Here is a 15,462-nt window from a genome sequence, read left to right as displayed (position 1 = left end):
ATATATATATATATATGGCAGCACTAGCATAGTTTACAGACATTGGGCTTTATTATAAGATAGGATGGAGACCTACGTGTGGTGGTGCAGGTCTGTAATCCCACCTATGCTGAGGGAGGAGGATCACAAATTTGAGGTCAGTCTGGGCAGTTTAGCAAGACTCTCTGTCTCGAAAAATAAAAAGGGCTGGGCATGTAGCTTAGTGGTAGAGAGTTTGCCTAGCATGTACGAGACCCCAGGTTCAATCCCCCTAGGGATCAGAGACAGAATAGGGAGAAGTATCGGACCTGTTTTATAGGTCTCCGCTCCCCCCAGGTTAATAACACACACTAAAATCATTCGGCTTGTTTTGGCGACAGCTTCTCATTCTACCCGGACAGGAGATAAGGTGGGGCCTTATCTCCGCTCCGAGGCTGAATGACAGGCCCGCACTCCTCTCTCCGCTCACTCTGCAGGCACCACCACCCCCGCCCAGGACCGGCGCCGGTGTCCCCAAGCCCTCTGGGAAGTGGAGTCCTTCCGCTCGGACCCCCGACCAGGCGCTGTCGCCTCCAAGTGCGCAGATGCGACTCCAGGCGGAGCGGCGTCGAGCTCGAGCCTTTTGTGTCCCCGCGCTCCGTGGTTCTGGCCGGCGGCTCCGTCCGCTCCTTCAGCCGTCCCGGAGAGCGCAGCCCACGAGGACCCAGCCCCGTGGCCAAAGCGGGGCCCGGAGCAGGTCCCGGGGTAAGTGAACGCGGGGGCGCCGCCCGTCCGTGCGCGCGGCTCTAACGCTCCCGCCGTAGCCCCAGAGGCTTTTCAGGTTCCGGCCGGGGTAAAGCTAGGCCGCTCCAGCTTCCCGCCCAACCCGGGGGGCCGGGCGCGCACCTCCGGGGTCTCCATCCCGGGCGCGCGGGAATATCCGGGCTCCGCTAGGAGCTCGGGGCCCGCAGGGGCGGGGCTGCCGCTAAGGCCTCTGGGAAGTGGAGTCCGCTCTCGAAGGGAGCCCTCAGACTGGCGTCGCCGGGGACCGCGAGCCCCTGTCGCTGCTCTTGGACCGCAGCCGCGGCGTTCTGCACCGAGGCGGCCTGTGTCTTGCCCATCCCCCTTCAGTGCTTTTGCTCTGTCAGAGTTTTGGGGTCTTCCTGTACTGGGGGGCCATTGTCAGCAGCCGTTTGGCTCTGAATGTGCAAGGAGTCCCCAGCTTGTACTTTTCAGGATCTTAAATTAAAAAGCGAGTGAGGAAACTGAACTATAAGGATCCCATTTACTGCTTCGTGTTGGTGAATATGAAGGATGAACCAACTGTAGCGCCATAGAGTTACTGCTACCATAATGACAGGCCACCTTCTTGCTGCTTCTGTGCTTTAGAGTCTTGTAGGAGGTATTTTCGTGCTTTTTTTTTTTTTTTTTTAATTTTCTTTCTTGTTTTTTTGTGATGCTGGGGATAATCGAACCCAGGGCCTTCAGCGTGCTAGGCAGGTGCGCCACCATTGAGCGATACCCTTAGCTCTCATAGGCATTTCTGAAGGTTTTGGAAATAGGTGTGTGACTGAGGCCCAGAGCTCACTGCCCTGATCCCTCCTGGTATTGTCTTGATACTCCAGAGGATGGTTTTCCCAACCGTGGAGATTAATTTCCTTCAATAATAAAGATTCCAAGCAAAGTTGAAGTACATATTAGGCATTAGGACTTAAATGCATAGGAACGAATTTACGGGACTGGAGTTAGAGTATTTCCCTCTGTTCCACAGGGAGCAGGAATGAGTTCTAGAGGAAGGCAAACCTGACCTCAAAAATCTCTCTCTAGAGTTTCACAGTGGAGTTGGGTGATTTACAGGAAGAAGCAGGTTATGTGTTGCTGAAAAGTCCATTTTCATCTCATCAGAAACAGTATATACTGAGAAAGAAATAGCAGGACAAGGAAGAAAAGCTGATCATGGATTATCTTACCATTGAAGTTGAGCCAACAGGTAAGAACTATGGAAATAAACATGAAGTTGAAAGTGAGAAGTGGGAGAACTACCTCTTATGCAATGAGAAGGCCCCACATGATAGAAAAGAGAAGCAGATATCTGTCAGAGAAGGCTCCAGAGTAAATATTATCACAATTAGAAATAATTAGTAGGGCTAGTCATGGTGCCACATATCTGTAATCACAGCTTCTTGGGAGGCTGAGGCAGGAAGATCACAGGTTCATGAGGAGTGTAGGCAATTTAGTAAGACCTTGTCTCAAAATTTAAAAAAATGAAAAGGCCTGGGGACATAGCTTAGTGGTAGAGAGCCCCTGAGTTCAATTCCCAGTAACACACACATGCACAAAATAAATCATTGATCGGCTCCTGTAGCATGTTCTCCAGTCCCCTCCTCCTCTTTCTGCACTGCTGGACTCATCCACATCCCCTCTAAAAGCTGTAGAGGGAGAATATTCCATAGTGTTTGCATTCATGAAAAGCACAGGTAGCACTTTTCTACCCCTGATAGGCTCTTCCAAAAAGATGATATGTTTGGGTACTATGAGTTTAATTTTTTTTTTTTTTTTTTTTTTTGGTACTGGGGATTGAACTCTGGGGTGCTTAACCACTGAGTTCCCTCCCCAACCACTTTTTTTTTTTTTTTTGGCTGGTTTTACTGCTGAGGCTGGTCTTGAACTTGGGATCTTCCTGCCTCAGCATCCTGAGTTGCTGGGATTACAGGTGTGCACCACCATACCTGGGAAATTTAACCTTTTTTTTTTATTAAAAGACTTTCACTTTGTTGTCCTACAGTATCCCAAACTGAGAATTTTTAGTTAACAAGAATAGTTTTATTATATAATTAGCTTTTTTTCTAGTGAATATGGGAAAATGGATGTTATCTCCTTCATGGTTTGTTTGCTGTTCCTTCCAGCCATGACTACTGATGCTTCTCTAACCCCAAAACAGAGCACAGAAGAAATGGAACCTACTGTTGAACTTCTTCCTGTTGAGTTCCAGGTGAATTTGAGTTTAATTTTATTTTGCTAAAATCTTGGTACAATGTGTCCTTGTTCCTTTCTTTCATGAGATCAAAGAAAATCCTATTTAGAGAATAGAACAAAACTAATTTTTTCTTAAAAACTTGAAGCTCTGGGGAGAGCTCAGGTTGGAGGTTTGAATTTGAGTAATCTATATGGACCATATTTAAAATTATGAAACTGTGATCATTAAGAGAATGAGTATAGAAAGAAAAGAGGCAACATATCATGACTGACTGCTTAGCTCTCCAACACTTAGAGGTCAGAAAGATGGAGGGAAGCAGCAAAGGAGACTGAGAAGATGTGACCACTGAGGTGGAGGGAAAGTATGGCATCCTGGTCACCAATTGAAGAGAGTGTTGTAAGGAGGAAGGAGTGTTAAATCAGCTGTGTTAAATGCTGCTTCTCAATCAAGAAAGACAAGGCCTGGGAATTGGATTTAAAGGCAGGAAGATTACTGGTGACTGCGAATGGCAATTTCATAGAATGATAGCATGGAAATGAGTTAAAAAAATAATGGAGAGAAATTAGAGCCACAGACGATATACAAACTATTTTAGAGAGTTCTACTTTAAATGAAAAGAGTTGGGGTGATAATTGAAGACTAAAGCGGTGTTTGATCATTTGTGAGGGTTTTTGATACGGAGGGTTGAACTCAGGGGCACTTGACCACTGAGCCACATCCCCAGTCCTATTTTGAATTCTATTTAGAGACAGGATCTCCCTGAGTTGCTTAGTGCCTCATGATCATTTGTTCTTTAAAGATAGGAAAAAAATATATTATTTATAGGTACATGAAAGTAGGTGGAGAAGAAAAGATGCTTCAGGATTGAGCCCTGAGAACTCAAAATTTAGATCCATTTTTCAAATCTTACTAAATTTTTTAAAATAAGTAATTGGGAGAGTTAGGGAAAATACTTACAGATGAAGAAACGGAGACTCATTGTAACTTGCTCAGAGCCATCAAATAGTGGGTCAGAATTAAGATATGTCTCGTTCTCAATTCTGTTCCTCTAGCCAGTCTAATCTATTTTTTTAAGAATTTTTTTTTCACAATACCTTTATTCTACTTATTTATTTTTATGTGGTGTTGAGGATTGAACCCAGGGCCTCACATGTGCTAGGCAAGTGCTCTACCACTGAGCTACAGCCCAGCCCCAGTCTAATCTGTTGAGTGACTTTTCCAGAAAGAATTCTGCAGATAAGTCTGGTTAATAAAGTACATGTATGACTATCAACATACATAGAATTTGAATCTTAGCCAGGCCCAGTGGTGCAGGCCTGTAATCCCATCAGCGCAGAAGGCTGAGGCAGGAGGATCACAAGTTCAAAGCCAGCCTCTGCAAAAGTGAGGCACTAAGCAACTCAGTGAGACCCTATCTCTAAATGAAATACAAAATAGGATGAGGATGTAGCCCAGTGGTTGAGTGCCCCTGAGTTCAATCTCTAGTACCTCCCCTCCACCAAAAAAAAGAATATGAATCTTACCTTGGAACAGTAGATAATTTTCAACTTAAGTTAGTAAATTTACTCATTCAGAGAAACTTTAACTACCAAAGTGTAACTGAATAAATCTAAAAGTCATGACCCCAAAACCAGAGCAAAAAAAGGCCTGCCTGTTAGAATAGCACTACTATCTACATACATTCAAAATATCAACTTGAATTTCTTTAAAATCTCAGAATATACTTGGGATCAGTGTAAGTTACATATTTGAGCCTTATCTCATCAACAACAGTGATTAACATTGGGTTATCATTCAGTGATTAATTTACATTAGATCATTTAGTAAAATATAAGAGGTAGAAGACTATAGTTAGGAGTATAGCTTTGGAGTCATTATTGCTTGGTCCAAATCCCATATCTGACCCTAACATCTGTAGATGATGTTAATAATAGTACTTACTATTATATTATATGATTGTTCTTATGAGATAGTGCAAAGAACTTAGTCCAAGTAAGTAAAGTTTTATAAATCTTAGTTTTTATTATTATGTTTCTTAACAGACTAATATTTAGTAATTTGATAAAATTCCATTAAGGTAAAGGTTTAACCTTCAGATTGAAAAGGATTTTCTCTTCTAGATTATTTCCTCCCCTCAGGATTAACAACCCCTGATTTAATGTGCTTGTTCTTCCAGGAATTGATGACAGTCAAAGATGAGGAAATGGACTTCATGCATGAAGAGCTGGAAGAGCTGAATTCTGCCCACAGGTACATGGGCATGGATATGAAGGTGGATAATTATGGAAGCCTAGTATTTTGGGGTAAGGGAATATAATTTTGTGTTGCAAACTGCTTTTTAGGACACCAGTATCTCAGCCCAATTTGAGCTGCTATAACAAAATAGGATAAACTGGGTGGCTTATAAACAACAAAAGTTTACTTCTAGGGCTGGGGATGTGGCTCAAGCGGTAGCACGCTCGCCTGGCATGCGTGCGGCCCGGGTTCGATCCTCAGCACCACATACAGACAAAGATGTTGTGTCCGCCAAATACTAAAAAAAAAATAAATATTAAAATTCTCTCTCTCTCTCCCTCTTTCTCACTCTCTCTCACTCTTTCTTTAAAAAAAAAAAAAAAAAAAAAAAAAAGTTTACTTCTATGTTTCTGGAGGCTAGGAATTCCAGGATCAAGGTGCTAGCATGTCTGGTATTTGGACCCACTTTCTGGTTCATAGATGGTGCCTTTTCACTGTTCATAGAGCAGAAGGGTCTTTCTGGGGCCTTTTTTGTTGTTGTTGTTGAAGATGGAAACAATACATTTATTTTGTTTATTTATTTTTATGTGGTGCTAAGGATTGAACCCAGTGCCTCACAGGTGCAAGGCAAGCATTCTACCGCTGAGCCACAACCCCAGCCCCTAGGGCCTTTTTTTATAAGGCCTTTTAATTGTATTCCTGAGGGCCGTTCTCTCATTATATAATCATCTACCAAAGTCCCCACTTTGGAATACTATCAATGTGGGGGTTAAGATTTCAATACATGGGGCTGGAGTTGTGGCTCAGCGGTAGAGTGCTTGCCTAGCATGCATGAGGTGCTGGGTTTGATCCACAGCACCACATAAAAATAAATGAAGAAAGGTATTATGTCCAACTAAAATATTAAAAAAAGAAAAAAAGATTTCAATACATGAATTTTGGGGGGATGCAAACATTCAGACCATGACTGAAAGCTTCCTCAATAATTAACAGAATATAAAATGCCATAGTTTTGCACAAGATTCAAAGACCCCCTCATCCTTTAGGGGATCTCTGACCATTCTGGGCTTCTCTCTCTTTAATATTTTTAGTTGTAGATGGATATAATACCTTTATTTGTTTATTTTTATGTGGTTCTGAGGATCAAACCCAGAGCCTCATATGTGTGAGGCAAGCGCTTTACCACTGTGCCACAACCCCAGCCCCAAAGTTTTCTCTTTTGAAAAGTAAAAGTTCTTTCTAGTGAAACTGAAAAAGGACAGCTTTATTATATTGATATTAAGATTTATAGGGCTGGGGATATAGCTCAGTTGGTAGAGTGCTTGCCTCTTATGCACAAAGCCCTGGGTTCAATTCCCAGCACCACACACACAACACACACACACACACACACACACACAGAGAGAGAGAGAAAAGACTTGTAAAGCTACAATAATCAAAATGGTATGATACTGATGAAAGCATATATATAAATAATGGAACAAAATAGTCCAGAAATAGACATACATATATATATAGTCAATTTCTGGCAAAAGTTCAAAAGTAATTCAGTGGAAAAAGGAGAGTGTATTTTTTTATGCTTTTTATTTTTTGGTGCTGGGGATTGAACCCAGGGCCTTGTGCATGTGAAGCAAGCACTCTACCAACTGAGCTGTATCCCCAGCCTCGTTTTTATGCTTTTTTTTTAAAAAAAATTTTTATTAGTGCATTGTAGTTATGCATAATAGTGGGCTTAATTTTGACCCAGCCATACATGCATGGAATATAATTTGCTCCATTTCAACTCTAGAATGAAACTGATCACATTAAACTATATATACGTATGAGTATACCATAGTGAATTTCATATTATATATATATATATATAGGCTGGGGTTGTGGTGCAGTGGTAAGAGTGCTTGCTTAGCATGCATGAGGCACTGGGTTCAATCCTCAGCACCACATAAATGTAAAATAAAGATATTGTGTTCACCTAAACCTTAAGAATATTTAAAAAAAAATATGTATGTATACCATAGTGAATTTTTTTTTTTTTATTGGTTATTCAAAACATTACAAAGATTGCAGAATCACATCGGTTACACATCCACATTTTTACATAATACCATAATAGTAACTGTTGTATTCTGCTACCTTTCCTATCCTCTACTATCCCCCCTCCCCTCCCCTCCCATCTTCTCTCTCTACCCTATCTACTGTAATTCATTTCTCTCCTTATTTTTTTCCCATTCCCCTCACAAACTCTTATATGTAATTTTGTATAACAATGAGGGTCTCCTTCCATTTCCAAGCAATTTCCCTTTTCTCTCCCTTTCCCTCCCACTTCATGACTCTGCTTAATGTTAATCTTTTCCTCCTGCTCTTCCTCCCTGCTCTGTTCTTGGTTGCTCTCATTATATCAAAGAAGACATTTGGCATTTGTTTTTTAGGGATTGGCTAGCTTCACTTAGCATAATCTGCTCTAGTGCCATCCATTTCCCTGCAAATTCCATGATTTTGTCATTTCTTAGTGCTGCTACCATAGTGAATTTCATATATATATTTATATATAAAGTTTCCATTTAAAAAACAGTAAAAAATAGGAAGATCAAGTGTTGAGTAGAGGAAGGAGAACCAGGGTTTGGGAAAGAAGGAGACTCTTCTTTCCTTTTGTTCAGCTGGATATCGATTTGTAAGAAAGAAAGAAAGAAAGAAAGAGAGAGAAGGAAGGATGGAAGGAAAGAAAGAAAATAAAAATATAAAACAAACCTTTATGGGCTGGGGATGTGGCTCAAGCGGTAGTGTGCTTGCCTGGCATCCGCGGGGTTCTGAGTTTGATCCTCAACACCACATAAAAATAAAATAAAGATATTATGTCCACCTCAAACTAAAATCAATATTAAAAAACCCTTCAATCCATACCTCCTACCATATTTAATAAATATAAAAACTCTACAAGAAAACTTTTAAGAATGGTCTTTGTGACTTTTTGTAAGGCAAACTTCGGTTAGCTATAACTCTAAATGCTTGGTCCAGTAAAGCCATCTGAGCCTGGCATTTGCTTTGTTGGAAAATTTCTGTCTTTTTTTTTTTTTAAATAGAGGGATTAAAAAAATATTTTTAGTTGTAGATGGACACAGTAACTTTATTTTGTTTATTTAGTTTTTTTATGTGGTGCTGGGGATTAAACCCAGGGCCTCACACATGCTAGGCTCTGAGCTACAACCCCAGTACCTCCCTGCTCCCATTTTTTTAATTGGTCCTAGGGATTGACCCCCAGGGGTGCTTAACTACTGAGCTACATTCCTAGCCCTCTGTATTTTTTATTTTGAGATAAGATCTAAGTTGCTTTGGGCCTCACTAAGTTGCTGAGGCTGGCATTGAAATTGTGATCCCTCTGCCTCAATCTCTCAAATTGCTAGGATTATAGGTGTGCATCACCATGCCTGGCTCTATAGTTGAATTTAAGACTTGTCCTTTATCTTTGATTTTCAGTGGTTTGAATGGGATCATCTGGGAAGGGGTGTGTGTTTCTGTGTGTGTGTGTGTTTTCATCCTACATGGGATTCTTTGAGCTTCCTTGCGTCTTCAATTTGATGTCTTTCATTAGTTTAGTAAATTTCTCAGTTGCTAACTCATCAGATACTGTTTCTTCCAATTCTCCTTGTCTCATCTCTTTCTAGGATTTTAGGTACATGTATGTTAGAGCATTTGGTATTGTCCCACAGTTTTTAGGTGCTCTGTACTGATTTGCTAGTTTGTTTTTCACTTTTTTTTCTTCTTGTATTTAGTTTGGTGATTTCTGTTGACCTATTTGCAAGTTTATTCTTTTTCTTAACTATGTCAAGTACATAGTTAGAAAGACACTCTTCATCTCTGTTACCATGTTTCTTTATTTCTGGTATTTCCATTTTACTTTTTCTTATACTTTCCATCTCTCTGCTAAAATTCCCCAACTGTTCATGCATGTTGTCCACTTCTTCTGTAAGAGCATTTTATGTAACAATCATAGTAATTTTCAATCTCTCATAGTTCTACTCTCTGGGTAATCATTCATTCTTATCTGTTGATTACTCTAACTATGGTGCACTCAATCTTGAGTAGTGTTGAGAAGTGGTGCATGGAACATGGTCGAAAGCTGATCCATGGTTGCAAGCTGATCCATACTCATATGTATACATAATTTGGTGTGATCAGTTTCATTCCAGAGTTGAAATTGAGGCTGTTGCATTAGTGTAGGTGAGAGAGGATGGTGACTGAATTGGGGTGACAATCATGGGGAGGGAGAGTTCATAATGGATCTGAGAGAGCTTAGGGAGGTATGAGCCATAAAACTTGGTGATTTATATTTTGTGGTTGGTAGGATGTAGGGAAGAATCCAATGGGATTCTCAGTTCTCTGACTTTCAGCTACAACAACTTCATGGTTTTGTATTTGTATATTTAACCCTTTAGAATAGCAGAATAGCAGCTTATGGGGCAGGGGGTGTAGCTCTGTGGTAGAGTGCTTGCTTAGTGTGTGCAAGGTCCTATTTTGATTCCCATCACCACACATACACACATACACACATACACACAGGATAGCAGCTTACACATAATGAATAGTGTTTTAGTCAGTTTTTTTGATACTGTGATGAAAGGACCCAACTAGAACAACTATAGAGGAGGAAAAGTTTATTTGGGGGCTCAGAGTTTCAGAGGTCTCAATCCACAGGTAGCAGGCTCCATTCCTTGGGGCTCTAGGTGAGGCACAACATCATGGTGAAAGAGCGTAGTGGAGGAAAGCAGCTCACATGATGATCAGAAAGCAGAGAGAGAGAGAGAGAGAGAGAGAGAGAGAGAGAGAGACATTCCACTTGCCAGATAGAAATATATACCCCAAAGCTATGCCTCCAATGCCCACCTCCTTCATCCACACCCCACTTGCCTTCAGTGTTCATTCAATTAATCCCATCATGCGATTAATTTACTAATTGGGTTAAGGCTTTCATGACTTTCATTTCTTCTTTGAACTTTCTTGCATTGTTTCACACATGAGCTTTTGGGGGACACCTCACATCCAAACCATAACAAATACCATGAGAGTGTTTAATCTAAATTTAAGTTCATATTATATGTTGAATTTCATTTATTCTGATATTCTCAATTTCTGAAACTTATGACAACATTAAGAATATATTTGCCTCAAATATCAGATATGTTTTCATAATGGGATAACAGAATCTTAAGAATTGCCCTCCAGAGTTGCTTCATTACTTATATTATTTGTGTCCACTTCATATGACCTATTAATGCATGCTTTCTCTCTACCAGCTCTGTGATAGGCCCTGGGTAATATCAGTGAACAAGAGAGGTGTTATTCCTTCCCTAACATAACTTGCCTTTTGGTGACAAAGTTTATATTCTTATATTAAAATCTTTTTGTTAACAAGAATGATGGCATTGTTATTTTCTTAGATGGGGAAATATATAGTGGAATGTATATATTTATAAATGTATAAAGTTGAGAGAGGAGATGAATCAAGGTATAAGTAATTTTAAGTTTGTGGTACAGGTAACATTAAACTTGAGATTTTTCAAATGCATACATAATATAGATAGTTGAATATATGGATGTGGGAGACAGAGAATTAATGTGGTAGGTAATTCTGGAAAAATGGATTTGGAATCATTGGTCTATAGCAGGTTATTAAAACCATGGTGTGGATAGGTCTTTAAAGTAGAGAAAGTAGGCAGAGGGGCAAGAAGAAGGGAACTGAGACCGATTGCTAAGAATTATTAACATTTAAGAAGAAGAAATACAGGAAAAGTTCCAAAGAAGTAGCAAAGATTAGAAAGGCTGGATGCAGTGACTGCAGGAGGCCGAGGTAAGAGAATCTCAAGTTCAAGACCAGCCACAGCAATTTAGTGAGACCCTGTCTCAAAATCAAAAAGAAAAAGAGCTAGGAGTGTGGCTCATGGATAAAACTGCCTTGGGTTTAATGTCCAGTACTGAAAAAAAAAAAAAAAAAAGTTTAGGAGAAAACCCTGGAGAGCATTTATGTTATATTAGTCAGCATTCCATTACTGTAACACATACCTGAGATAATAAATTTATAAAGAAAAAAGATTTATTTTGATTCACAGTTTTGGAGGTTACAGTCCACGGTCAGTTGGCCCCATAGCTTTTGGGCTTATGGTTACACAGTGCCCCATGACAGGTAGCATGTGGCTGAGCAGAACTGTTCACCTCATGACTGGGATGCAAAAGTTGAGAGAGAAAGAGACTAGGGTCCCACAGCACCTTTGAAGGCACATACACAGTGACCTAAAACCTAACAGTAAGCCTCACCTCTTAGAGTTTCCATCCCCCTAATAGTGTCAAGATGGGGAACCAAGCCTTTAACCCTTTGGCCTCTGAGGGATATTCCAGATCCAGACTGTAGCAGCATAGAATCAAGAATGTCAGGAGAGAGAGTCAGGAGAGGAGGGCTTGGCCACAGTGTCAAGTGCTGCCTAGATACCACACTACACAGAACTGAAAAGGATCCTCTGGATTTATGCACCGTAGAAATGTCAGTGAGAGAAATTTCAACTGAGTGGTCAGAAGAGAAGCCAGAATGCAGCAAGCACAGGAGCAAGCTTATGATGAAAAGATGGTGCAGAATCTGCTTGAGAAGTTTGGCTGTGACAAAAGGAAGAAAAGGAAGGAAGGGAGGAAGGGAGGGAGGGAGGGAGGAGAAGGAGACTCAAAATCATATTTTAAACAGATAGAAAACAAACAAAAATTCCGTGTCTTTATAAAGGAACTTGAGAGGGCTGGGGTTGTGGCCCAGCGGTAGAGTGCTCATATAGCATGTGTGAGGCCCTAGGTTCGATCCTCAGCACCACATAAAAATAAATAAACAAAATAGAGATATTGTGTCCAACTGCAACTAAAAAATAAATATTAAAAATAAATAAATAAAAGGACTTGAGAGCCACAGTGGCACATGTCTGTAGTCCTAGCTACTGAGGAGGCTGAGACTGGAGGATTAGTTGAGCCCAAGAGTTCAAGACCAGCCTGATAACAGAGCAAAATACCAACACACACACTCGCACACACACACACACACACCAGGCGGGGAGGGCTGAAGAGAGCTATATAAAAAGCCACATGTGCTGATCTTCAGGTAGTATCATTTTGAGTGATTTATTTTTAAAAACCTTCAAGTCTCAACCTGTGTTGTGATCTTTCCATCCTTCCTCAGTTCTTTTATGTTAGCATTTATTCTCATTCCTTTGTTCATCCTCTTCCCTGGTTTCTATGTACAGTTTTCTATTCTATTAGATACAGCATCCTTATTGTCTGACCTTTTATTAGTATAATGCCTTTTATTAATCATTCAATTATGTTTTTCCCCCATATTTTTTATTGGTGCATTATAATTATACACGGTAGTGGGATTCCTTGCTATACATTTATACATGTAAAATAAATATAAATATACATATGTATTTTTAATAGGCATCGTTTTAATTTTGCCTTAGCAGTTTTTGTTTCCTCAACACAGAAATCACACACATTTTTTATTTTTATTTATTTCAGATTCTGAATCTATGCCTGAAACTAAAGAGTTTTTTTCAAAGCAGGAAGTTTATGAAGAGGAATCACCTGAAAGGGAACTGGTAATAGAAAGACTTGAAAAGGATGATTCCTGGGGCTCCACATTGTTAGAAGCCTGGGAATGTGAACACTCATTAGAAAGGCATCCAGGAAATCTGAAGAAAGATTTAAGGCCAGTCATAATCAAACGTAAGAGAAAAACTGCAGAGCATGGGGAGAGCTCCAACCCAATTAAACATCAGAAAGTTTACCGGGCGAAAAAGCGATGGGAATGCAATGTATGTGGGAAGTGCTTCAGCTACTGCTCAGCCTTTGTCTTACATCAGAGGATTCATACTGGAGAGAAGCCCTATGAGTGTAGTGAGTGTGGAAAGGCCTTTAGCCGGAGCTCATCACTTATTCAGCACCAGAGGACTCACACTGGAGAGAAGCCTTATGAGTGCAGTGAATGTGGGAAAGCCTTCAGTCACCGGTCTGCCCTTATTCAACATCACATCATTCACACTGGAGAAAAGCCCTATGAGTGCAATGAGTGTGGGAAGGCCTTCAACCAAAGCACATACCTCATTCAGCACCACAGAATACACACTGGCGAGAAACCCTACAAGTGTAAGGAATGTGGAAAAGCTTTCAATGACACCTCTTCCCTCATTAAACATCAAAGGGTTCATACTGGAGAAAAACCCTATGACTGTAAAGAGTGTGGGAAAGCCTTCAGTGACCGGTCAGGTCTTATTCAACATCAGAGAACTCATACGGGGGAAAAGCCATATGAATGTAGTGAATGTGGAAAAGCATTTAGTTATTGCTCAGCTCTCATTCAACACCAAGGAACACACACTGGGGAGAAACCTTACAAATGTATCGAGTGTGGGAAAGCTTTCAGTGACCGGTCAGCTCTTGTGAGACATCAGAGAATTCATACTGGAGAGAGACCTTACAAATGTCAAGAATGTGAGAAAGCCTTCAGCCAGAGCTCATCCCTTACAAAGCACCTGAGAACACACACTGGAGAGAAACCATATAAATGCAACAATTGTGAGAAAGCCTTCAGCCAGAGTTCATCTCTTATTCAACACCAGAAAATTCACACAGGAGAAAAATCCTACAAATGTAAGAAATGTGAGAAAACCTTCAGTGTCCGTTCAGCCTTCCATCAACATAAAAAAATTCATGATGGATAGAATGTACTAAATTCACAAAACATTCATTTTCTCCTGATTGTATAGATTTGTTTAAAATATTCCAGGGCATATTAAAAAACATAATGAGGCTTCTCTGGAGGCTGAGGCAGGAGGATCACGAATTATTTGGGGTGAGCCTCAGAAATTTAGCAAGAGACTCTGAGTCAAAATTTTAAAAAGGGATAGAGTTGTAGCTTAGTGGTAGAGTGCTGTTGGGTTCAATCCTCAGTACCACAAACGAACAAAATACCAAAAAAAAAAAAAAAAATCAAAGAAAACAAACAAGGGCTGTGTTGCATAGTCACTAGCCCTCTTCCTTGAAATGTTGCTATGTATGGAAAAGACCAAGAAGGAGTAAATGTGAATATCTATGATCTTTTTAAAGAACACTACTAGCGGAGCTGGGGGATATAGCTCAGTCGGTAGAGTGCTTGCCTTGCATGTACAAGGTCCTGGGTTCAATCCCTGGCACCACACACACATACACACACACACACACACACACACACACACATACAGCCATTAGAAAATGGAACATCTGAGCATGAGATGATGAATGCCATTACCTAGAAAGAGGACAGTGATTAGGTGGCAACAAGGCCAAGGTGTTTTTGGTACAGTTGGAGGATTATTGGTTTTGCTGAGGCAGGGGACACATGAAGTTGTGAAAAGCTGAAGATACTTCCCATTAAAATTGTGGGGCATGCCAGGCATCTGTTAACCTAGTCATTTGGGAGGCTGACACCTCAGGAAGGAAGACCATGAGTTCAAGGCCAGCCTCAGCAACTTAGCAAGGCTGTGTGTCAAAATAAAAAAGGGCTGGGAAGTAGCTTAGGTGTAGAGTGCCCCAGTACCAAAAAAAAAAAAAAAAAAAAAAAAAAGTAAATGCTGGGGATGTGGCTCAGTGGTTGAGCACTCCTGAGTTCAATTCCTGGTACCTCCCACCCCCAAAAAAAAGTAGATGGAAAAATCCTTACAAAAATTTGGAAAAGTGAAATTGCATGAGAAGTTTTAAAAGATACCTGATTTTCAGCTCCAGGGATGCAAATGAAACCTGATATGGTAGTACAACCTGGGCACCAGGAATTTTTAAACTCCTCAGGTAATTTCAGTAAATAGCCAAGATTAAGAACCATTGATTTAGACTGTGCACAAGGATTAGATACAGCTGAACAGATAACACTCAACATAAGCTCTTAAGATTCTTTTGCCTCCTTGTTTCTGTTTTTGCTAATTACATAACATCTCTGACCTGGTTTTTTGATCCCGTCGCTTGGATCTTTTTTGTTCTGACTTCACACAGACTGACCTATTTGAAACTAACTTTGTTTCTGCCCCGGACAGACTATCACCATTATGCTCCTTGAACCTGTTTATAGCCCTCAACCAAATCTGTGTACCAAATTGGGCTTGCTACACATGATCTAGTGGTGGCAAATGTTAACCATGAAAAACAGCTTAGAGGGAGACCTACAAACTAGAAATCAGTAAAGAAGACAAAGTGACTGGAAGGGACTTTTGGAGTTAAAAATTTGATTCCAGCTA

General features: G+C 40.4%; 1 protein-coding gene across 1 annotated transcript; it reads left to right on the top strand.

Moving 5' to 3' along the window:
* The first annotated feature begins 64 nt into the window (after positions 1 to 64).
* On the top strand, positions 65 to 13,917 carry LOC143384902 (uncharacterized). The gene is made up of 4 exons (XM_076840070.1): positions 65 to 90; positions 456 to 723; positions 5,112 to 5,238; positions 12,941 to 13,917. The coding sequence occupies exons 1-4, from the start codon at positions 65 to 67 to the stop codon at positions 13,915 to 13,917; spliced, it is 1,398 nt and encodes a 465-aa protein (XP_076696185.1).
* Positions 13,918 to 15,462: the final 1,545 nt, after the last annotated feature.

The sequence above is a fragment of the Callospermophilus lateralis genome, chromosome 19, assembly GCF_048772815.1.
Source record: "Callospermophilus lateralis isolate mCalLat2 chromosome 19, mCalLat2.hap1, whole genome shotgun sequence".
NCBI classification, from domain to species: domain Eukaryota; kingdom Metazoa; phylum Chordata; class Mammalia; order Rodentia; family Sciuridae; genus Callospermophilus; species Callospermophilus lateralis.
Note: the sequence above shows the minus strand (reverse complement) of the source record. Positions and strands in the feature narration are given on the sequence as shown.